General features: G+C 40.9%; 1 protein-coding gene across 3 annotated transcripts in view; it reads right to left on the reverse strand.

Moving 5' to 3' along the window:
- LOC130364845 (tyrosine-protein phosphatase non-receptor type 9-like) overlaps positions 1-21553 on the reverse strand; it is a 78120-nt gene that overhangs the window by 17304 nt on the left and 39263 nt on the right. For all 3 annotated transcript variants that reach the window (XM_056568817.1, XM_056568816.1, XM_056568818.1), the window contains 3 exons: positions 14855-14965; positions 2460-3112; positions 1251-1341 (listed from right to left, as the gene is read on the reverse strand). In XM_056568817.1, coding sequence (XP_056424792.1) covers positions 1251-1341; positions 2460-3112; positions 14855-14965 — 855 coding nt within the window. The remainder of the gene's footprint in view (positions 1-1250; positions 1342-2459; positions 3113-14854; positions 14966-21553) is intronic.

A 21553-nucleotide genomic window follows, 5' to 3' on the forward strand; every position in this document is an offset into this window, starting at 1 on the left:
ACACATTACATCCAACACAGACATAGTGACAGGTAAATTTGGCTTAACACTTTCTTTCCTTATGTTCATTGTTTATGTTGGGAAAGGTCCAAATGTATATGCTACATGTCTCTATAGGGGGTCAATAAGTCAGACAGGAGCTGTAGGTGTGTCGTCCTGGTTGGCATGTATCAGTGCTCTGTAAAAATGAAGTATGGAATGTGTAGACCATGCTACTTCCAGAGATGGGATCAATAAGGAAACCCCATTCAAGTAGGTACCGTATTAGCCTATAGGTGATGGATACCACTACAGCCGTCACAGACATAGCATCATCTTTTTACAACATATTCCTTAAAAATATGTCATTATAGTCTATGGGTGATGCCTTTGTTAAGTAAATACCCAATAATGGCATTTGTCACCCACAGGCTATATTGGCATCTACTTAAAGGATACGAAGCTCACAAAGTATTTTTTGAATGGATCTCATTCGTTAATGGGTGACAGATGACACAGTTAGGCATCTGTCACAGCCTTCATTTAACATATACACTGAGATTCTGTTACACAGAATCACTGCTGTACTCCGGTAGGCTCATTTTTAACCAGACCATGGTTTTTAGTCCGGAAACAAAACGGGACACGGTCCAAAAATGAGCCGACCAGTCAATATCTGACTCCATTCAAATGAGTGGGGTGCAGCACGGGTCCGGCGGAGATACGGCAGTGTTCGGTTTTTAAATTCCCCTGACTGGATTCTGGCGAGCATACTGCACAATTCCTTTGACCGTATTGCACAAACATGGTCTGAATGTACCCTAAACCTCGAGAAAGCTCTGCATTCCCACTACTATAGCCTAAGGGTACAAATTCTTCCCAACAAAATCTGAAAGCATAGGAAAAATTTTTTTGTGTGACTATTATACAAAAGCATAGTTGACTATGTCTCTACATACAGCAAAATGAATGTGATGTAGGAGAAACTGAAATCGCGAGAAAAACACGGTATGAACACAACTGATAAGAATAGCACATTGGCACTTCCTGGACCATTCCATAAAATGCAGGAGAGGAAACCAGAGGAGAGAACAAGAGCTTTAGTCTGTTTCCTATTAATTTACCTTGGAGGCACAGACAGAGGCTCCTGACAGTATGGATGCCCATGAGATAGATAAAAAATAAAATTAAAATAAATTGCAATAGATAACATATAAAAGAAAAGGCATATAGTATGTTTCATGTTCTAGTAATCATTAGTTGAAGGTTACCTCATCTGTGCCAATAAGTCCCAGCTTAACTCTGGACTGGTCTAAGCACAGGACATCACTGTATCTGTTCTTGGCTTGATTGTAAGGCTTCCTGTGGGAAGAGGGGATATATCAAAATGTAAAGTAATTTCTTCATGAATAATATTTCAGGAACACTATTAATTTTAATGAATATGGAAAAGTTGAAAGAAACCCCAAACACAAGACCATAAAATTCATCCTGTGAGCTTCTGAAATCAGCAGTCTTGTAGCCACCTTGAAGAGTAACTGATTTATTTATATTTAGTTACACCTTATTGACTATTTTATAGCCCCCATAGGGGACTAATACCTGCAATCTTCAGACTGCAAACACTGGTCAATGATGTTCCATAGAACAACATTGATCAGTGTTATCAGTGCTCCATTGCTATAGTCCGCTGTGGCTGGCTGGATGGAAGGGAAGCAGGTAACATACTTCCTCGTGCCTTACAGGTTATTGGGATGCTACGAGTGTACCCACCAGCTACAGGCACTACATTATGCCACTTTTAGACAATGCAAACTTTGATTGTGATGTCTAAAGGGTTAATGCCAAACATCAGCCTGATCGGCTATGTCCGGCATTACCCACGGGTCCCCGGTTGCTGATAGCAGCCGGGACGAAGTGGGTATGAAGTCGGCTCAGCTCTGCTGCTGTGCCATTTAAAGAGAGCATTTTGTGGCAGTCATAAATTAAATACCTGATGTGAAAGTATGAATTTAACCTTGCTTTAATTTACATTTCTTACAATTCTCCATTAGGCTGTGTTCACACGGCAGAATGTGTGTGTGAAATTCCGCAGAAGAATTCTACACAGAAAATCCACTGGAATTTATGGCTTTACTTCAATATGATTCTGCTGTCCCATTCACAGCGAAATTTCTGTGGCAGAATCTCACTGATGTCAATGAGGCTTTGAATTTCAGCAGAATTTTGTGTTTTGAGAACACAGAAATTCAGCTGCAATCTTTGTAGTATGGAATTTGAGCAGAAATCTGCCATGTGAACATAGCCCAAGATGAAAACCTAGTTCTGTCTACATCCCTAAGGGTTTATCACACTGCAGCCAGTACATTATTTAGCTCTTTAGTGCCATTTTCAAGAAATCAAGCCCTGACATGTTCTCTCTCTGTGTTATTTGTCCAATTCATGGCCTGCCTCCCTCTTATCTGGAAGTTCCAACTTACTTTGATAAATCGAAAGAACTGACTGGTGGCTCTTTTCTAATTTCTTCATACTCCTGAAAAATTCCCCTCTTTTTCATCCTCTTGACGTGCTGTACCAAAGCTAGTACGGTCATTCCTCCTTCTTCAGGCATATGTATGGATTGCTCCATGTCTGCAGGCAGTGGTCGAGATTTCTGGGGTAAAGGTGGGATGGAAGGATTGTCAGCAGGCTGTTTATACAATGGAGTGTCCGGAGGAGTCTCCGATTGGGGAGGCGGCCTCCTGCAGTTTGTATTTGCGCTGGAGCTTTTATCACAACAATCGTAGTTGCCACTAACAGCAGAACCATTCCAGTGCACACAGCCACTTACTCTGTGTGTCTCGGCATAATTCTTAGTCCTGTTTTCATGGTAATGATTGTGAAGAAGTCTGGTATTGTCAGTCACATTCTGCTGGGTGCAATTCGAGTTTAGTCTATCACTAACAGGATTTTGCTCAGTTGAGTATATAACAAAGAGGTGGTCCATGCAGTCTCCATTTTCTTGGCCTTGTCTAGAATTGACACATGCCTGTATCCAAGCAACGTGGCTTATTTTGGATGTTCCTCCCAAATGCTCTGGTAAAGATTCCTTCGGTATGTGGTTTACCAACTCATGGGCTTTTACTGTGCGCACCTGCAGTGGAAACATAAAAAAATGCCAAGAATTACTTGTATGGGGTCAGGTGAGCTTCAATCCAGTTTTAGGCAATAAAAACATAAAACATTGCTACTTGTTGACTTCCGGAACACATTAAGCCTAACTTTACACAATGCAATTGATTGGGGTCTTTTGACTGCCTAAACAAACAGGTTTGGAAACAAGACAATACACAGACTATTCTAATAGTTCTGTTCTCTGCACATATCTGATAGGGTGGGTAATTGCTTCAGAAAATAGACTACTCTAATAAACATTTCATCATTGCAAGTCTGTTTATATATTATCACCTTTAAAAGAACTCCAGTTATGAAAAACCTATCACCATCTCCCAGCCAGAAGGGACTCCTTGGAATCTCCAGAAAGGGCCCTGTATTTTACTGGTCAGCCCTCCAGCCTCCACCTTCTGAGAGGAACTGGTCTCAGCATTGACAGGCTGCTCAGTTAATCGCTGGCCACAGTGATATCACACCTTAGCTGGCGATTGCCCAAGTGGATCATCACAAGAGACACCAGTTAGTCTTAGAAGCAGGGCTGTGGAGTCGGTAGATAAATGTTCCGACTCCTACGTTTTTTGTACTTCCGACTCCTCTGTATTACTATGCAAATGTATTTTATACATTTCTTGAAGGAAAGAAAGGCAACATACATGTCATTACCACAGGACTACTGTCTAGGAAGCTAACAGTCTACTGTATTGAACAGTTTGTGTGCTGATCTGCTGCTGAAGTTAGGGCAGTGGGAGGATCCAGGAAGGGGCATTTATTATAAAACATGATTTCCCTAGTAGAATCCCATAGTCATGTTTAAAGGGGTACTCCGCCCCTAGACATCTTATCCTCTATCCAAAGGATAGGGGATAAGATGTCAGATCGCCGGGGTCCCGCTGCTGGGGACCCCCGGGATTGCCACTGCGGCACCACGATATCATTATTGCAGAGCGAGTTCGCTCTGTGCGTAATGACTGGCGTTACAGGGGACGGAGCAGCGTGACGTCATGGCTTCACCACTCGTGACATCACGACCCGCCCCCTTAATGCAAGTCTATGGCAGGGGGCGTGACAACCACCACGCCCCCTCCCATAGACTTGTATTGAGGGGGCGGGCCGTGATGTCATGAGGGGCGGAACCGCGATGTCCCGATACTCCGGCCCCTGTATTGCCAGTCATTTAGTGCAGAGCGAACTCGCTCTGTGCAGTAATGATAGCGCGGTGCCGCAGCGGCGATCCCGGGGGTCCCCAGCAGCGGGACCCCGGCGACCTGACATCTTATGCCCTATCCTTTGGATAGGGGATAAGAGGTCTAGGGGCGGAGTAGCCCTTTAAGCTAACAATCGAGTTTACAAGTTTTTATAGCCTTAGCAGAATGGCAGCAGTTTTTCCAATGATTTACAGCTTCAGTCTTGAACTATTGACCCTTCATTCCCTTCACTTATACAAGTGTCTTTAGTCCTGCAAAAAACATTATCGGTGAGAGGCTAGGTTACCCATGGGTTCCCTGTAACAGCAGAACACAACACTACGGAAAGTATAAGTATTGCCGCTCCTAATTGTGCAATACGTGCCATATAGTGAAGCACATGAAAAGTATGCTTCTCCACGGTCACTTAACGTGTTCGGTTTGCGGTTACATGAGGCACTACATGCATTGGTCTTTATTCTTAAAGTAGAGAAGTCATTAATTATAACTTTTTATGAATTGGGACATTTAAACTTGCTTTTTTAATTTTTTTTATTCCAATCTAAATTTAGTAGGAGTCAGAGTATTGTTTGCAGACTCCAGGTACCCAAAATTTCGTCCGACTCCGAAGCTCTGCTTAGAAGGGGGCGCCAGAGCGCTTCGTGGCAAGAGACAGGCCCCTTCCTGGAGTCCGTAATGGGTCACACGCAGATCGAGGATACATTTTTCATAACTGTTTAGAATATATAACCAAAAATGTGTAATACCACACACCAACTGAGGACAACTTTTGGAAGAAATTAGCTCACAGTTTTTCTGCTCTTGGATAACCCTTTTAACCCCTTAACGACGCAGGACGTATATTTACGTCCTGCGCCGGCTCCCGCGATATGAAGCGGGATCGCGATGCGATCCTGCATCATATCGCGTCGGTCCCGGCGCTCATCAACGGCCGGGACCCGCGGCTAATACCACACATCGCCAATCGTGGCGATGTGCGGTATTAACCCTTTAGAAGCGGAGGTCAAAGCTGACCGTCGCTTGTAAAGTGAAAGTGAAAGTGACCCGGCTGCTCAGTCGGGCTGTTCGGGACCACCGCGGTGAAATCGCGGCGTCCCGAACAGCTGATCGGACACCGGGAGGGCCCTTACCTGCCTCCTCGGTGTCCGATCGACGAATGACTGCTCCGTGCCTGAGATCCAGGCAGGAGCAGTCAAGTGCAGATAACCCTGATCGCAGGCATGTTAATACACGCCTGTGATCAGGATGAGAGATCAGTGTGTGCAGTGTTATAGGTCCCTATGGGACCTATAACACTGCAAAAAAAAAGTAAAAAAAAAAGTGTTAATAAAGGTCACTTAACCCCTTCCCTAATAAAAGTTTGAATCACCCCCCTTTTCCCATAAAAAAAATAAAACAGTGTAAAAAAATAAATAAACATATGTGGTATCGCCGCGTGCGTAAATGTCCGAACTATAAAAATATATCATTAATTAAACCGCACGGTCAATGGCGTACGCGCAAAAAAATTCCAAAGTCCAAAAAAGCGTCTTTTTGGTCACTTTTTATACCATTAAAAAAATGAATAAAAGGTGATCAAAAAGTCCGATCAAAACTAAAATCATACCGATAAAAACTTCAGATCACGGCGCAAAAAATTAGTCCTCAGACCACCCCGTACGTGAAAAAATAAAAAAGTTATAGGGGTCAGAAGAGGACATTTTTAAACATATAAATTTTCCTGCATGTAGTTATGATTTTTTCCAGAAGTGCGACAAAATCAAACCTATATAAGTAGGGTATCATTTTAACCGTATGGACCTACAGAATAATGATAAGGTGTAATTTTTACCGAAATATGCACTGTGTAGAAACGGAAGCCCCCAAAAGTTACAAAATGGCATTTTTTTCGATTTTGTCGCACAATGATTTTTTTTTCCGTTTCGCCGTGCATTTTTGGGTAAAATGACTAATGTCACTGCAAAGTAGAATTGGCGACGCAAAAAATAAGCCATAATATGGATTTTTAGGTGGAAAATTGAAAGGGTTATGATTTTTAAAAGGTAATGAGGAAAAAACGAAAGTGCAAAAACGGAAAAACCCTGAGTCCTTAAGGGGTTAAGCATAAAGCGGGTTTTGGCCTTCGAAACACAGTAAATTTTCAATATTGAGTGCTTGTTTTTTATGTGATCAGTTGAACTTTGTAATGACATGTTTCATGTATAGCAATATAATGTATAGCAAAACAAAAAAATTAAGATTAGTTGTGGGTGAAAATCTGCAATTTTGCAACTCTAAATGGCCACTATCACAAACATTAGTGGTCATTTAGAGCACTATAAAATATGAATATTTGTAAATGCATTCAATAATTTTTTTTCATTGATTTAACTTAAATCGCATTTATAAAAGTGTCCACTAGGGGTCCTCACAAAAGAGCCCCACGCTGATCTCTGGCCGTCGCTATATGAAAACAGATGGTGGCAACGGTTCTGGCCCGTCGGAATACAGGAAGTGAGGGCAGGCTTTAGAAGGCTCTGTGCTCGCTCCTGGTCTGTCACTCAGCACAAGGAGAAACAGAGGCATGTATTCCCATGCCGCGCACCGTGCTGCAGCTGCTCATCCATCCACCCACCCATCCATCCATCCCAGGTACTGCCTGGGGCTATAGCTCTATCCCAGTCAGAGTACAAGACTGGTTGGGATTTGTAGTCCCATTATGCAATATGTAAGAGGAGCAGAGGATTATATATATTATCCTCTGCTCCTCTTTCATATTGCATAAAATATTGTGTGTAGGGGACTACAAATCCCAGCCAGTCGTGCATTGCATTTTTTATAATATATATACATATATACACATACATACATATACATACATACATACACACACACACACACACCGTATTTATCGGGGTATACCACGCACCGGCCTATAACACGCACCCTCATTTTACCAAGGATATTTGGGTAAAAAAAAGTTTACCCAAATATCCATGGTAAAATGAGGGTGCGTGTGTATACCCTGATACACCCCCAGGAAAGGCAGGGGGAGAGAGGCCGTCACTGCCCGCTTCTCTCCCCCTGCCTTTCCCGGGGTCTAGAGGCCTGCTGCCGGTCCTTCTCTCCCCCTGGCTATCGGCGCCGCTGCCCCTTCTGTCCCCCTGACTCCGGCGTGCGTCCCCTGCGTCGTTGCTATGCACGGCGCACTGACGTCATGCGCCGCGTCGTGCAGCGCATAGCAACGGCGCAGGGTACGCACGCCGGAGGCCTGCAGCAGCGCGGACCCGACCCCAGCAAGAGGTAATTATGCCACCGGGGATGGGGGGAGGCAACGGGGCAGCGGCGCCGGCAATGGGTGCCGCTGCCCCTTCTCTCCCCCTGGCTGTCGGCGCCAGCACCGATAGTCAGGGGGACAGAACGGGCAGCGGCGCTGATAGCCAGGGGGAGAGAAAGGCCGGCAGCAGGGCTCTAGATACCCGGGAAAAGCAGGGGGAGAGAAGCGGGCAGCGACGGCCTCTCTCCCCCTGCCTTTCCTGGGGGTGTATCGGCGTATAACACGCACATAGACTTTAGGCTAAAAATCTTAGCCTAAAAAGTGCGTGTTATACGCCGATGAATACGGTGTGTATGTATATGTGTATGTATATGTATATATATACACATACACATATATACATACACACACACACACACAAACAAAAAGAAAAATAACCAGCACAACTACCTAATACACGGGTGCACGCTGCTGTGGCAAATACAGAGTATACAAAAAAAAAGAAGGTTGCAGCAGCACACTTGGGTCAAAAAACGGAGGCTCGCATCTTAGTGCACTTTTTGATCAAAATTTTATTTAAATTTATAATGGATCCAGCATGTCACCGAGTCAGAGGCTATATACCCAGCAGAGGTGAGTGGATATGAGTGTTAGGCTCAGAATGTGTGTTAGTGTCCCATCCTAAATGAGGCCATCTCCGCATGGTGGATGGGGGGGGGGGGGGGGGGAGATCCTCTGCTCCTCTTTCATATTGCATAAGATAGTGTTTAGGGGACTATAAATCCCAGCCAGTCATGCAATATGTAAGAGGAGCAGAGGATCATACTATATATATATATATATATATATATATATATATATATATCTATCTCTCTATATATATAATCATCTGCTCCACTTAATAATGTGTGTTGGGGACTACAAATCCCAGCCATTCGTGCATTGCATTATAAACACACACACACCGCTATCCCAGTCAGAGTCACTGCACATAATGGATGAATGAAAAAGACCTCCGAGTGGCGCTGCTGGTTCCGTGGATAGTAGTAATAAGCCGAAGTCCGGAGAAGAGTAGGTATAAAGCTGGGAGGTTTATTGCAAATTCATAAAACAATAAAAAACAGTACAGAATAGGATTAAGCATTTCGAGGGAGCCATACAGAGCCACACTGTATGATAATACTACAACAGTGTAGAGACAGGGTCCTGAGGCATGGGTGTCATCCTTATTATGACGAGTGCCCCAGTTACATGCCGCACAGTGAGGGGAAGGTGTGAATAGGGGTTTCATTGCACCACACTATAGGGACTGATAGGGAGTGTAGGGACAGCACACATCAGTCTTCAGATTTACTGTTATCTCCCATTATCCCGTGCAATGAAAGGGCCCGGTATTTGTGCAATAATAAATATATCCACCTCAACTGACTAAAAGGTGGTATGTAATTTTTGTGCAATAATCACTAAATTGAGTACTGAAGTGAAAATTATATATGTGCAATAAATTTAGGAGGTGGATACAATTATATGTTTGCTATTCTCTGTGAATTATAAATTTTCCCTTTGCGGTCACAGGAGAATATCTGTTTCTGTGTGTAGGGGTATGTGTGTTTTATCAGTATATACAAAATAAATTGCAATTTTTTATTTGTAAGTCATACCCCAGTTTATTTGGGTTTTTTTTATTTATTGTGATGGGGCAATAAGGCTAGCCCATATCTGACTATTTGAGCTATTTATCTTGTGTTAGAACAGACAACAGGTGGAAATTATAGGCAATTAGCAAGATACCCCCAATAAAGGAGTGGTTCTGCAGGTGGTGACCACAGACCACTTATCAGTTCCTATGCTTCCTGGCTGATGTTTTGGTCACTTTTGAATGCTGGCGGTGGTTTCACTCTAGTGGTGTCATGAGTCTAAAAACCCACACAAGTCTCAGGTAGCGCAGCTCATACAGGATGGCACATCAATGCAAGCTGTGGCAAGAAGATTTTCTGTGTGTCAGCGCGTGAGAGTCTGGAGATGCCGTGGAGAACGTTCTGCTGCCTGCAAAATCCTCCAGCATGACCGGTTTGGCAGCCCAGAGCATGGATGTGCTACCAGGAGACAGGCCAGTACATCAGGAGACCGTAGGAGGGCAACAACCCAGCAGCAGGACCGCTACCTCAGTCTTTGTGCAAGGAGGAACCTCCGTCTTTGTGCAAGGAGGAACAGGAGGAGCACTGCCAGAGCCATGCAAAATGACCTCCAGCAGGCCACCAATGTGCATGTGTCCACTGAGTCAGAAACAGACTCCATGAGGGTGGATATCCAGATATCCACTAGGTCCTGAAGGAGAGTCCCCGACGATCACAGGTGGGGGGTTGTGCTTACAGCCCAATACCGTACAGGATGTTTGGCATTTGCCAGAGAACACCAAGATTAGCTAATTCGTCTGGAGATGCCGTGGAGAACGTTCTACTGCCTGCAAAATCCACCAGCATGACCGGTTTGGCAGTGGGTCAGTAATGGTGTGGGGTGGCATTTCTTTTGGGGGTCGCACAGCATTCCATGTGCTTGCCAGAGGAAGCCTGACTGCCATTAGGTACAGAGATGAGATCTTCAGACCCCTTGTGAGACCATATGCTGGTGCGGTTGGCCCTGGGTTCCTCCTAATGCAAGACAATGTTAGATCTTATGTGGCTGGAGTGTGTAAGCAGTTCCTGCAAGAGGAAAGCATTAATGCTATGGACTGGCCCACCCGTTCCCCACACCTGAATCCGACTTAGCACATCTGGGACATCATGTCTCACTCCATCCACCTCAGACTGTCCAGGAGTTGGCAGATGCTTTAGTCCAGGTCTGGGAAGACATCCCTCAGGAGACCACCTCATCAGGAGCATGCCCATGCATTGTAGGGAGGTCATACAGGCACATGGAGGACACACACTATTGAGCCTCATTTTGTCTTGTTTTAAGGACAGTACATCAAAGTTGGATCAGCCTGTAGTGTGGTTTTCCACTTTGATTTTGAGTGTGACTCCATATCCAGACCTCCATGGGTTGATAAATTTGATTTCCATTGATAATTTGTGTGTGATTTTGTTGTCAGCACATTCAATTATGTAAAGACGAAAACATTTCATACGATTAATTCATTCAGATCTAGGATGTGTTCTCAGTGTTCCCTTTATTTTTTGAGCAGTGTATGAACATTATATTTTTATAGTTTGGACATTTACACATATGACTATTCCCCTTATAAGGGAAGCAGTTAATTCACATTTATAAACTTTTTTTTTTTACATCCTTGGATTGCATACACTGTTCAAGGCTATGCCATAGCATAGCATTGATTAGTGTTATCGGTGCTCGATTGCTCTGGTATTTGCCGCAAGTCACTGGCATTTGTTTATTTATTTTCAAACTCTATTCATACAGAAACAGTGAATTTTACAGTTTTTCCAAAAATAAATAAAACACGAGTGAGGTAGAACTCAAACGGGATAAATTGTCCATTAATAAGAAAACAAAAGCTACGCCATTTTTTAAAAACGTTTATGAGGTTTATTGTGAAGGATAAAACAAAATGTTTATAATTCGGACAATTCCACACATAGCAATACCAATTTTTTTTGTAAAATGTGAAAGGGGAGGGAAGTAATTGACATTTATTACAGGGAGATTGATGCTCTATTGATACAGCTTCTGCTCTGGCAGATTATCAGAGGAGTGACAATTGGGGGTATGCAGAGAAGGGCAAGAGACCTTTAGCCACTATTTTTTATTTATTTTTATACTGTAAGCAGCCATCATTCACCACCTATGAAGCAAGCACAGCTCCCAAGCTTGCTTTATAGACAGTAAACACTTCATTAAGCATATGTACATCCTTTGCGTTAGGACCAGACAACCTGAGCGTACAGGTATACTGTGTTGTCTAGGGGTTAAAAGCCACAACTTCTTTTCCCATCTACAGACCCATGAAAGCTTGTTTTTTTGCTGGACCAAAAGTACTTTGTAATGGCACCCTTTATTGTTCCCAAAATATTTGCTGCAAAACCGGAAAAAAAAAAGAGTGAAACTGAAAAACAAAATTTTGCTACTCTTTTTTTTTAGGCCAGTATAATTACAACAATATCCAATCTGTGCTGTACGGCTTTGTATCTTCTTATGATTATTTTTTTTTCCTTTTTTTTTTAAAATGACTATGCCAAAAACTGCCCTGTTAGTCTATAACTAACCTCCCCCTCCTGGAGCTGTGGTGGGGCTAATCATTTGCCCAGCATCTGGAGTTCTTATCGGTACCAATTCAGAGTAGATTAGACTGTTATTTAAGTTTTTTTTTTTTGGGGGGGGGGGGGGGGGATGTAAGTCATAACAGAAAAAATAAATAAATAAAACCCCTGAAAAAAATACCTGCAATGGCATAATTTGGATTTTTTTCTCTCCATTTACCATATGGGATTAATAAGGTTATATTTTAATCGTTTGGACAATGCTGTACGCAGTAACACCAAATAGGTTTTTTGTTTATAATTTTTTTTATTTACATTTTTTATGGGGGATGGTTTTTTAGTTTTTGATGACAATCATTTGACTGCTATAGCATTACATTGATACATTCAATAGGTGATCTGCTTATACAGTCTGCCTATGTCAGTCTATAGCAGTAGATCAGACTGCATGTAAAGAGGCATTCAGATTGCCTTGGCTGCCATTTCAATTAATTGGCTTCCTGCGATTGAAATGTGTGGAGCCGATCCATTCTTTTAACTACCAATTATTTGTACCAAGTACTGTTAACCCCTTAAGAACCAGGCCCATATTTTCCTCCTTACCTTCTAAAAATCATAACTCAAAAACTAATTTTTATATACAGACCCATATGAGGGCTTGTTTTTTGCATAACCAATTTTACTTTGTAATGACATCACTTATTTTACTATAAAATGTATGGCGCAATAAATAAATAAAAACACACATTTATGTGGGGAAATTGAAAAGAAAACCACAATTTATGAAAGTTTGGAAGGTTTTGTTTTCATGCTGTACACTTTACGGTAAAAATGACATGTTTTCTTTATTCTGTGGGACAATACAATTAAAATGATACCCATGATATATGCTTTTCTATTATTGTACCACTTAAAAAAAAATATCTCAAACTATTTTAACAAAATTAGTATGTTTAAAACTGCCCTATTTTGACCACCTATAACCTTCTCATTTTTTCCTATAAGGGGCGGTATGAGGGCTCATTTTTTGCGCCGTTATCTGAAGTTTTTATTGGTACCACTTTTGTTTCTAATTTTCCTTTTTATTCACTAAATTTTTTTGGAATAAAATGTGACTAAAAAGCAGCAATTTTTGACTCTTTATTTTAGGTTTATGCCGTTCACCATACGGTATGATTAGAATTATATTTTGATAGCTCGGACATTTACACATGTGGAAATACCAAATATGTTTATTCATTTATTTTTTTACGCTTTTTGGGGGTAAAATGAGAAAAATGGACGATTTTTATTGGGGGAGGGGATTCTTCAAATTTTTATTTTTTTTATTTTACACTTATGTCCCCATAGGGGACTATTTATAGCAATCAGTTGATTGCTAATACTGTTCAGTGCTATGTGATGTCATGTGATGTTAAGGGGTCATGCAATTAAAAATGCAATGCAACGTGTGAACCATAACAGAAACTGATGGCAGTTTTACTATTTCAGGATTATGTACAGTAAAAATAGTGTTGAAACAAGCACCAATGAGTAATGTTTGGTTGGGTCCAAAATGCGTTGGTTGATGATCATGTTTTTCCAGTGCTTTATGTGTGTGCACAGAAGGTTGCTGTAACCATCTATACGTTTTAAGGAAAAAAATGTATGTACTGCTACATGAGTGCTAGCCATAGATTCTTTTGGGTGACTATATACTGTGGGGGTTTAGGCTATGCTCTATTTAGCCCACATAAGCTTTATATTGAAATGATTATGTATGCAAGGCCATGCAAAGGATTGCTGTATTGTTCACGAGTCCTGTTACTTCGAACATTGTCATCTGCACATCCCCTACTACATGAGGAGATGTGAGGCTAGTGAACATTTTATTTTACTGCTTGAAAGATGTGATCAGATGAAAAACAAGGGTTAGCTCAGTTGTCCGCTGATGACTGGGACCATTACACAGGGCAATATCAGCTTATCTGGAAGATAATTGCCCCACATAATAGTGACTTATGGAGTTTACAATCAAGGGGGGGGGGGGGGAGATTGCAACCAATCAGATCGCTTCTTTCATTTTTGAAAAGGCCTCTAAAAAATGAAAGAAGCAATCTGATTGGTTGCTATGGGCAACTCAGCAACTTTTCCTCTGGACAGGTTTTGATAAATCTCCCCCACGGTGTTTGGAGTCTACAAGGATTCTCATTAACAAAAAAAAGACAATGGGGGAGATTTATCAAAACCTGTCAAGAGCAAAATTTGCTGAGTTGCCCATAGCAACCAGATAGCTTCTTTCATTTTTGAAAAATCCTCTGAAAAAATGAAAGTAGTGATCTGATGTGCAACGCAGCTACTTTTCCTGGACAGGTTTTGATAAATCTCCCCCAATATGACTGTCAAATTGGAAGCACGCTGGCTCAGTGGTCAGTACTGTTGCCTTGTAGCGCAATTGGGTCCTAAGTTTAAATCTCAAAGGACAATATCTGCAACGTTTTAATGTTCTCTCTGTGTTTGCGTGGATTTCCTCAAGGTACTCCGTTTTTCTCTCACACTCCAAAAACATACTGATAGGTGAATTTAGATTGTGAGCCCTAACAGGGACAGAGGCCAATCTGAGTGGACAGTGTTGTGTAATGTGTGCTGTGCTGTGTAATGATGCTCTCATGCATTAACAATGTGGACAGCATCAAGATTAAAGACATTAAAGTAAACACTACAGAGGAGATTTATCAAAACAGCTGCTCATAGCAACCAGATAACTTATTTTTAAAAAGGCCTCCAAAAAATTTAAGAAGCAATCTGGTTGCTTTGGGCAACTGCACCATTCTTTTTATAGAGAGGTTTCGATAAATTTCTTCCTATGTATTTCATAAATAATCCAATCATTTGGTTAAATAGAAGCTGTAATAAAGGTTTCAATAATACTTTTTTGAGCCCCTCAATGGAAAACCAAACAAAAATGATATATTTAAAAAACAAAAATACCCAAAACACTGCATAACAAAAAACAAAAAGGAGCAAGCAAGCAAATCAAAACGTATAAAAATATAATACGCTACCCGTTCTCTCAGCTTTTCTCTGACGAAAAGACGTAAAACAGCAAATGGTGCTCGAAACCAAAGAGGAGAGGATACAATAAAAACACATTTTAACCGTGCAGGAAAAGCACCCTAGGGACAAAAGAAAGGAATAACAAATTGAACGTACATAAAAAGAATACGGTAAATATATATCCTTCAAAATATTTCGTTGTAACTCAATATCAAATCAAGTCATAAAACATTTTTATATACATTAGAATGAGATAGTTTGTAATATGGGCAAGAGATCACTAAAAATTCTACCGTCATATTTTCTTGATAAATCCTTCCATACCTATATTATGAATCATATGAAATACATATGACAAACATTTCTAGCACTATATGCAAAATGGTATAATGGGCAAGAAACTAGACATCCTAAAACAGCATTCCAGAGAAGGACCTGACAACTAAAGGTTGAAAGTCTCCCAACATAACGAGAAAACACTTGCCACAGCAACTAATACCCCAAGGGAAAGATATCTAAGGCCGGGTTCACATGGACGGCTCCGCAGCGTATTTTACGTTGCGGATCCGCCGCCATTGGACTACATTGTGACATCTGCGCCTGCTTGTAGCGGCAGTCTGCTGCTACGAGCAGATACTCGCACACATCGTGGCTGCTTTCGACCTATGAATGAGAGCAGCGACTCACACATCGCAGCATGTCTGAGCAGGCACAGATGGAGGCACAATAGCCCACATTTATCATTGCAGTGCAAGTGAAGCATTTTCTTTTTTTTTTTTTTACACTTTTTTTGTGTGCTGATAATGTGTAGGAGCACCAAATTTATTAAAAGGTAAAAGAGCTTTGATAAATTTTGTGCCGGTCACATTTTCTGAAATTTCTGTCTACACATACACCAAAAAGCTACATCATGTCTGGGCTGGTGTAGTTTTAGAGACACTGCAGTGGCTTTGCGCCTTTTTTTGCTCCTTTTTACAAAAAGGGGCAATGATAAATCCCTTCCATATCATGTCTATTGCCAAAATCAGTGGATTGCAACTCAAAATCAGCAGAAATGTGTAAACAAAAAGGCGCAAGCAAACTCTGCTTGTGCCTTTTTTGCCGCTTTTTTAGACACAAAAAAACAGTCTAAAGACAATGATAAATGTGGGCCAATGTAGGGAGGGATCTATTGTCGGCGGATCCGCAGCATAAATACGCTGCAGATCCATCCGAGTGAACGTGGCCTAACAGTGAGATTTACATTCAGTGATAATTGAAAGTTTTGGCACCACTGTGGTACTTTAGGACAGTTTAATATCTATCAAATGTAGTAAAGGGGTTAAATCTCATTTACTACACACAGCCCTTTCTGGCCTTGAGAACACAGCCAATTTTTATCTAAGGTATTTTTTTTTTATTTGTTTATTTACAAAAATCAGTATGCTTATAACTGCTATATTCTGGCCGCTATAAAACTTTTACATTTTTCCGTATACAGGGCTGTAGTTTTTAGTGGTACCATTTTTGTTTTGATGGGACTTTTTGTTCTCTATAATTTTTTTCTGATACGACATGAATAAAAATCCGCATTTCTAGTGTGTGGTAGTTTTGCACATTTTCAACATTCAGCGTACAGGATCATAAACATTTTAATAGTCCAGACAATTCAGCACATCGAAATAATAAAAATATTTATTTGTAAAATGCTGGAAGGGGGGGGGGTCATTTTTAATTTTTATTAAGAGAGGAGCTTTTACATATTTTTTTAAAACATTCTATTTTACACTTTTAAGTCCCCATAGTAGACTATTATATGCAATCACTAGATTGCATTCCCAGTACAATGTTATGCATATTGCATAGCATTGTCCAGTGTGATCAATGCTCTACTAAGAGAGTCTGGCACTGCCAAACTGAATCATTGGAGCAATGATCCTGCCTGCAGAAGAAGGGTAAAGGGATCTACTCGATCACATTGCGGGTGTCCAATGAGCAGTACATAACCACCTGTACCTGTTATTCTTTTAGGCGCAGTTATTGGCATTGATCACAGTGGCTAAAGGGTTATATAGTTCATAAGGTTGAAAAAAAAAAAACACAAAGAGTCCATCAAGTTCAACATATATCCCTATTGTGTCCCTACTGTGTTGATCGAGAAGAAGGCAAAAACCCCTTAGGAGGCTAATACCAACTGCCCCATACCAGGGAAAAAGTCCTTCTAGATTTCAATGACAATCAGAATAAATCCCTGGATTACAGTTCAGACTCTATTAATCTAGTATTCATAACCTGTAATGTTAGTACTCTCCAGAATAACCTCCAGGCCTCTTTTGAACTCTTATTTTGTTCACTATGACCACTTCCTCTGGGAGAGAGTTCCATAGACTCACTGCTTTTACAGTTAAGAACCCCCCATCTATGCTAACATAGAAACCTTCTTTCCTCTAGAGCATGCCCCTTTGTTATAGATACAGTCCTGGGTATAAAAATAGGCCATTGGAAAGATCTCTGTACTACTACCAGATACAAAAGATATTAGGTTGTCCCCAAGCCATTTTTCTAAACTAAATAACCCCTCATTCTGATAACATCTCTGGGTATCATTTCCTGTATTACTCCGATTGCCCATCTTTAAAACCCTCTCCAGTGCCACTATATCTTTGTTATACACTGGTGCCAACAACTGTGCACAGTATTTCACGTGTTGCCTGACAAGTGATTTGTATAGTGGCAGAATCATTTTTTTCATTAGTTTTTTTTAATCTATGCCTCTTTTGATGCACCCCATTATTTTATTTGCCCTGGCAGCAGCTGCGTGACTGGTTGCTCCAGTGAATTTTACTGTTGACTTAATCCTAAATTACCAATGCCCATAATTAGTAGAGAGTGCTTGGCTACTGATCCTACCAGTCATTCAAACTATAAAGCGACTGCAGCTCCTGTGTACAGTTGTGTCTATGGTTTTAGCAAAAAATAAAAAAATAAATAATAATCAAAAATAAATAAATAGTCTTTGCCTGTAAGTGTTTATTGTAGGGCTGCATGATATGGGAAAAATGTGAGATTGTGATTATAGAGGTAAATATTGCGATTTCGATATGCGATCGCGATATAATAAACAAATTGGGAAATCCCCCCTATTTAATGTCCAATCCCTCTATTTCATTAAACCAACTTGCCAAATTTCATGTTCATTGACTGAACATAAAATAGAGGGGTTGGATATGAAATGGGGAGAAATTAGCTTAATTCCTCCTCCGCATTTCATGTGCCTGGCCTCGTATAGTGTAGTCCGCACACACTCTCCTGGCCTGGTATAGTGTAATCCGCGTACTCTACTGGTATAGTGTAGTGTAGTCTGCACACACTCTCCTGGCCTGGTATAGTGTAATCCGCGCACTCTACTGGTATAGTGTAGTGTAGTCTGCACACACACTCCTGGCCTCGTATGGTGTAGTCCGCGTACTCTACTGGTATAGTGTAGTCCGCACACACTCTCCTGGCCTGGTATAGTGTAATCCGCGTACTCTACTGGTATAGTGTAGTCCGCACACACTCTCCTGGCCTGGTATAGTGTAATCCGCGTACTCTACTGGTATAGTGTAGTCCGCACACACTCTCCTGGCCTGGTATAGTGTAATCCGCGTACTCTACTGGTATAGTGTAGTCCGCACACACTCTCCTGGCCTGGTATAGTGTAATCCGCGTACTCTACTGGTATAGTGTAGTCCGCACACACTCTCCTGGCCTGGTATAGTGTAATCCGCGTACTCTACTGGTATAGTGTAGTCTGCACACACTCTCCTGGCCTGGTATAGTGTAGTCCGCGTACTCTACTGGTATAGTGTAGTCCGCACACACTCTCCTGGCCTGGTTTTTTTTCCTTCCTATGATTAAAATAGTCCTCTTCTGACCCCTCTCTCATTTTTCCATATACCAGGCTGTAGGAGGCTAATTTTTTTTCCACTGTGATCTGTAGTTTTTAATCGGTACCATTATTGTTTTGACTTTTTGGTCACTTTAATACATACAATAATATTTTCTGGTATACGAAGTGATCAAAAATTTGCAATCCTATTAATTTACGCCACTGACCGTGCAGTTTCATTTAGTTATATTTTAATAGTTCTGACATTTACAAATGCGGCAATACCACTTATGGTTATGTTTATTTTGTTTACATTAATTTATTTCAAAATGAGGAAAAAGGGGGGACAATTAAAACTTGTATTAGGGGAGGGGCTTATTAACATTTAATACATTTTTCTTTTTACTTTTTTTTCCTCACAATTTTATTAGTCCCCATAGGGCAGTGTTTTCCAAACTGTCTCTCCAGTTGTTGCATAACTACAACTCCCAGCATGCCAGGACAGCCAAAGGCTGTCCAGGCATGCTGGGAGTTGTAGTTTTGCTACAGGTGAAGGCACACTGTTTGGAAAACACTGCCATGGGGACTATTCGATGCAATCATGTGATTGCAGACACTGAACAATGTTGTGCCATAGGAGCCCATAGCACAGCATTGATCAGTGTTATCGGCGCTCCATTACTACTGGCTAATGACATTGCCAGCATTATTAGAGCGCAGATCGGACGAGCCAGAGGCAGGTAGGGAACCTCAGCCTGTCCTCTTAGCTGATTGGGACCCCACAGGTGTCCCAATCAGCTTCGCTTCATTTACCTGCTGCACAGCTTTTATTTATGGTGGCCGGGCGTAGTGAGGTTAACCTCCTAACCTAATGTACGCTGCCAATCCTCGCCGCTAATGAAGGTACGGGAGTGCAGTGAGGTGCTTCTGCTGCGACTACCCTCGCCGCCACCACAGGAGCCCATGCTGCCGTCAAATGAGCCCCTGCTGCTGTCACCAGAGCTCCTGTTGTTGGGCCGCCGTTACCGGAGCAGAATTTTTTTTTTAGAAATGGCCAAATTGCAATTGGCAAAAATAGAGATATATTGTGCAGGCCTAGTTTATTGGCATGCCTAAGCAAACTGGAGATAAACTCCATAGTTTTGGCTTCATAATTTTTTTTGTCAACTACCAAATGTCTTTTATGGCCCCGGCATGGACTTGTGTCCTTAGGAACCATTGCACTACTTGAATGTACATCATTGTTATTTGTTCTGTTCCTCTTCTATAAAGTGTCATATTACTTTACTGGCAGTGTAGACTGGTTAAATGCATTTTTAAAATTAAAATGTATTGTCCAGAATTTATACTTTAAATATGCTGCTGATACTGCACAGAAAACAACAAAGATAGATATTTCACGCAGCATAATATTAAAATATAAAATTACAGGAAAATACCCTTGAAATACAATGCATTCGGAAAGTCTTTCACACAACAGCACATAGTATAAAAACAGAATAAATAAAAATATATGGAAAATAATTAAACTTTTTGGCCTCAACTCTAAATCTAATGTCTGGAGGAAACCAGGCACTGCTCATTACCTGCCCAATGCCACTCATACAGTGAAGCATAGCGGTGGCAGCATCATGCTGTGTATTTTTTACAAACCATGCATAGCACTATTGCTTTAACATGAAGCATTTAACAATAAAAAAAATTCAAGCACTATATACAACATTTTTTATTCGTACGGACAAAGGAGAACAATAATCTTATATGGAAAATGTATGATTAAAGATGGCATAAACAACTACTTACCTTGATCGATTAGATATTTTATCACTTACTATATTTTTTGCACTTTTTAGGTTATTTTGCAAGACCATGTTATATGATCTTATTTTTTATTTTTCTGGTTTGTGTATAATTGTGTATAATTCCAACATAGGATGTTTTTATCTATACCTCACTACATAGATTAACAAATTTTTAAGAATATTTAATACTAATTTTTTATTTTATTCTTACTAAAGTACACTTCTAGGACCGCTCTCTTTTATAATTATCAGATTTTTCGCACATTTGGACATTCAAAGATGCTCCATTAACCCCTTAACAAAAATGTACGTAAATGTATGTCATGGTGCGGTGGTACTTCGCGCACCATGACGTACATTTACACCATGTACATGACGCGAGCACCGGACCGATGCTGGCATCATGCATAGCAGGTCCCAGCTGCTGTCAGCAGCCAGGGACCCACCAGTAATGAACAACATCAACGATCAATACAGATCACGGCATCTGCGGCACTTAAAACAGATGACTGGATTGGGTCTTCTGCTCTGGTCAGGGCAGAAAATCGCAGATAACACTGATCAGTGCTATGCCTATACATAGTACTGTACAGTATAAGCAATCAAATGATTGCTTTAAATAGTCCCCTATGGGGGCATAAAAAAAAAAAATAAATAAATAATAAAAGTTAAATGGGAAAAATCCCCTCCCTCAAAAATGTAAATCGTCCCTTTTCCCCCCGAAAAAGCGTACAAAAAACTAAATAAAAAAATTTATAAACATATTTGGTATTGCCGCGTGCACAAATGTCCGAACTATTAAAATGTAATGTTAAAGGGATACTCCCGTGGAAAACTTTTTTTTTTTTTTTTTTTTTAAATCAACTGGTGCCAGAAAGTTAAGCAGATAAATTACTTCTATTAAAAAATCTTAATCTTTCCAGTACTTTTTAGGGTCTGAATACTACAGAGGAAATGGTTTTCTTTTTGGAACACAGAGCTCTCTGTTGACCTCATGACCACAGTGCTCTCTGCTGACATCTCTGTCCATTTTAGGAACTGTCCAGAGAAGCATA

The sequence above is a fragment of the Hyla sarda genome, chromosome 1 (assembly GCF_029499605.1).
Source record: "Hyla sarda isolate aHylSar1 chromosome 1, aHylSar1.hap1, whole genome shotgun sequence".
NCBI classification, from domain to species: Eukaryota; Metazoa; Chordata; class Amphibia; order Anura; family Hylidae; genus Hyla; species Hyla sarda.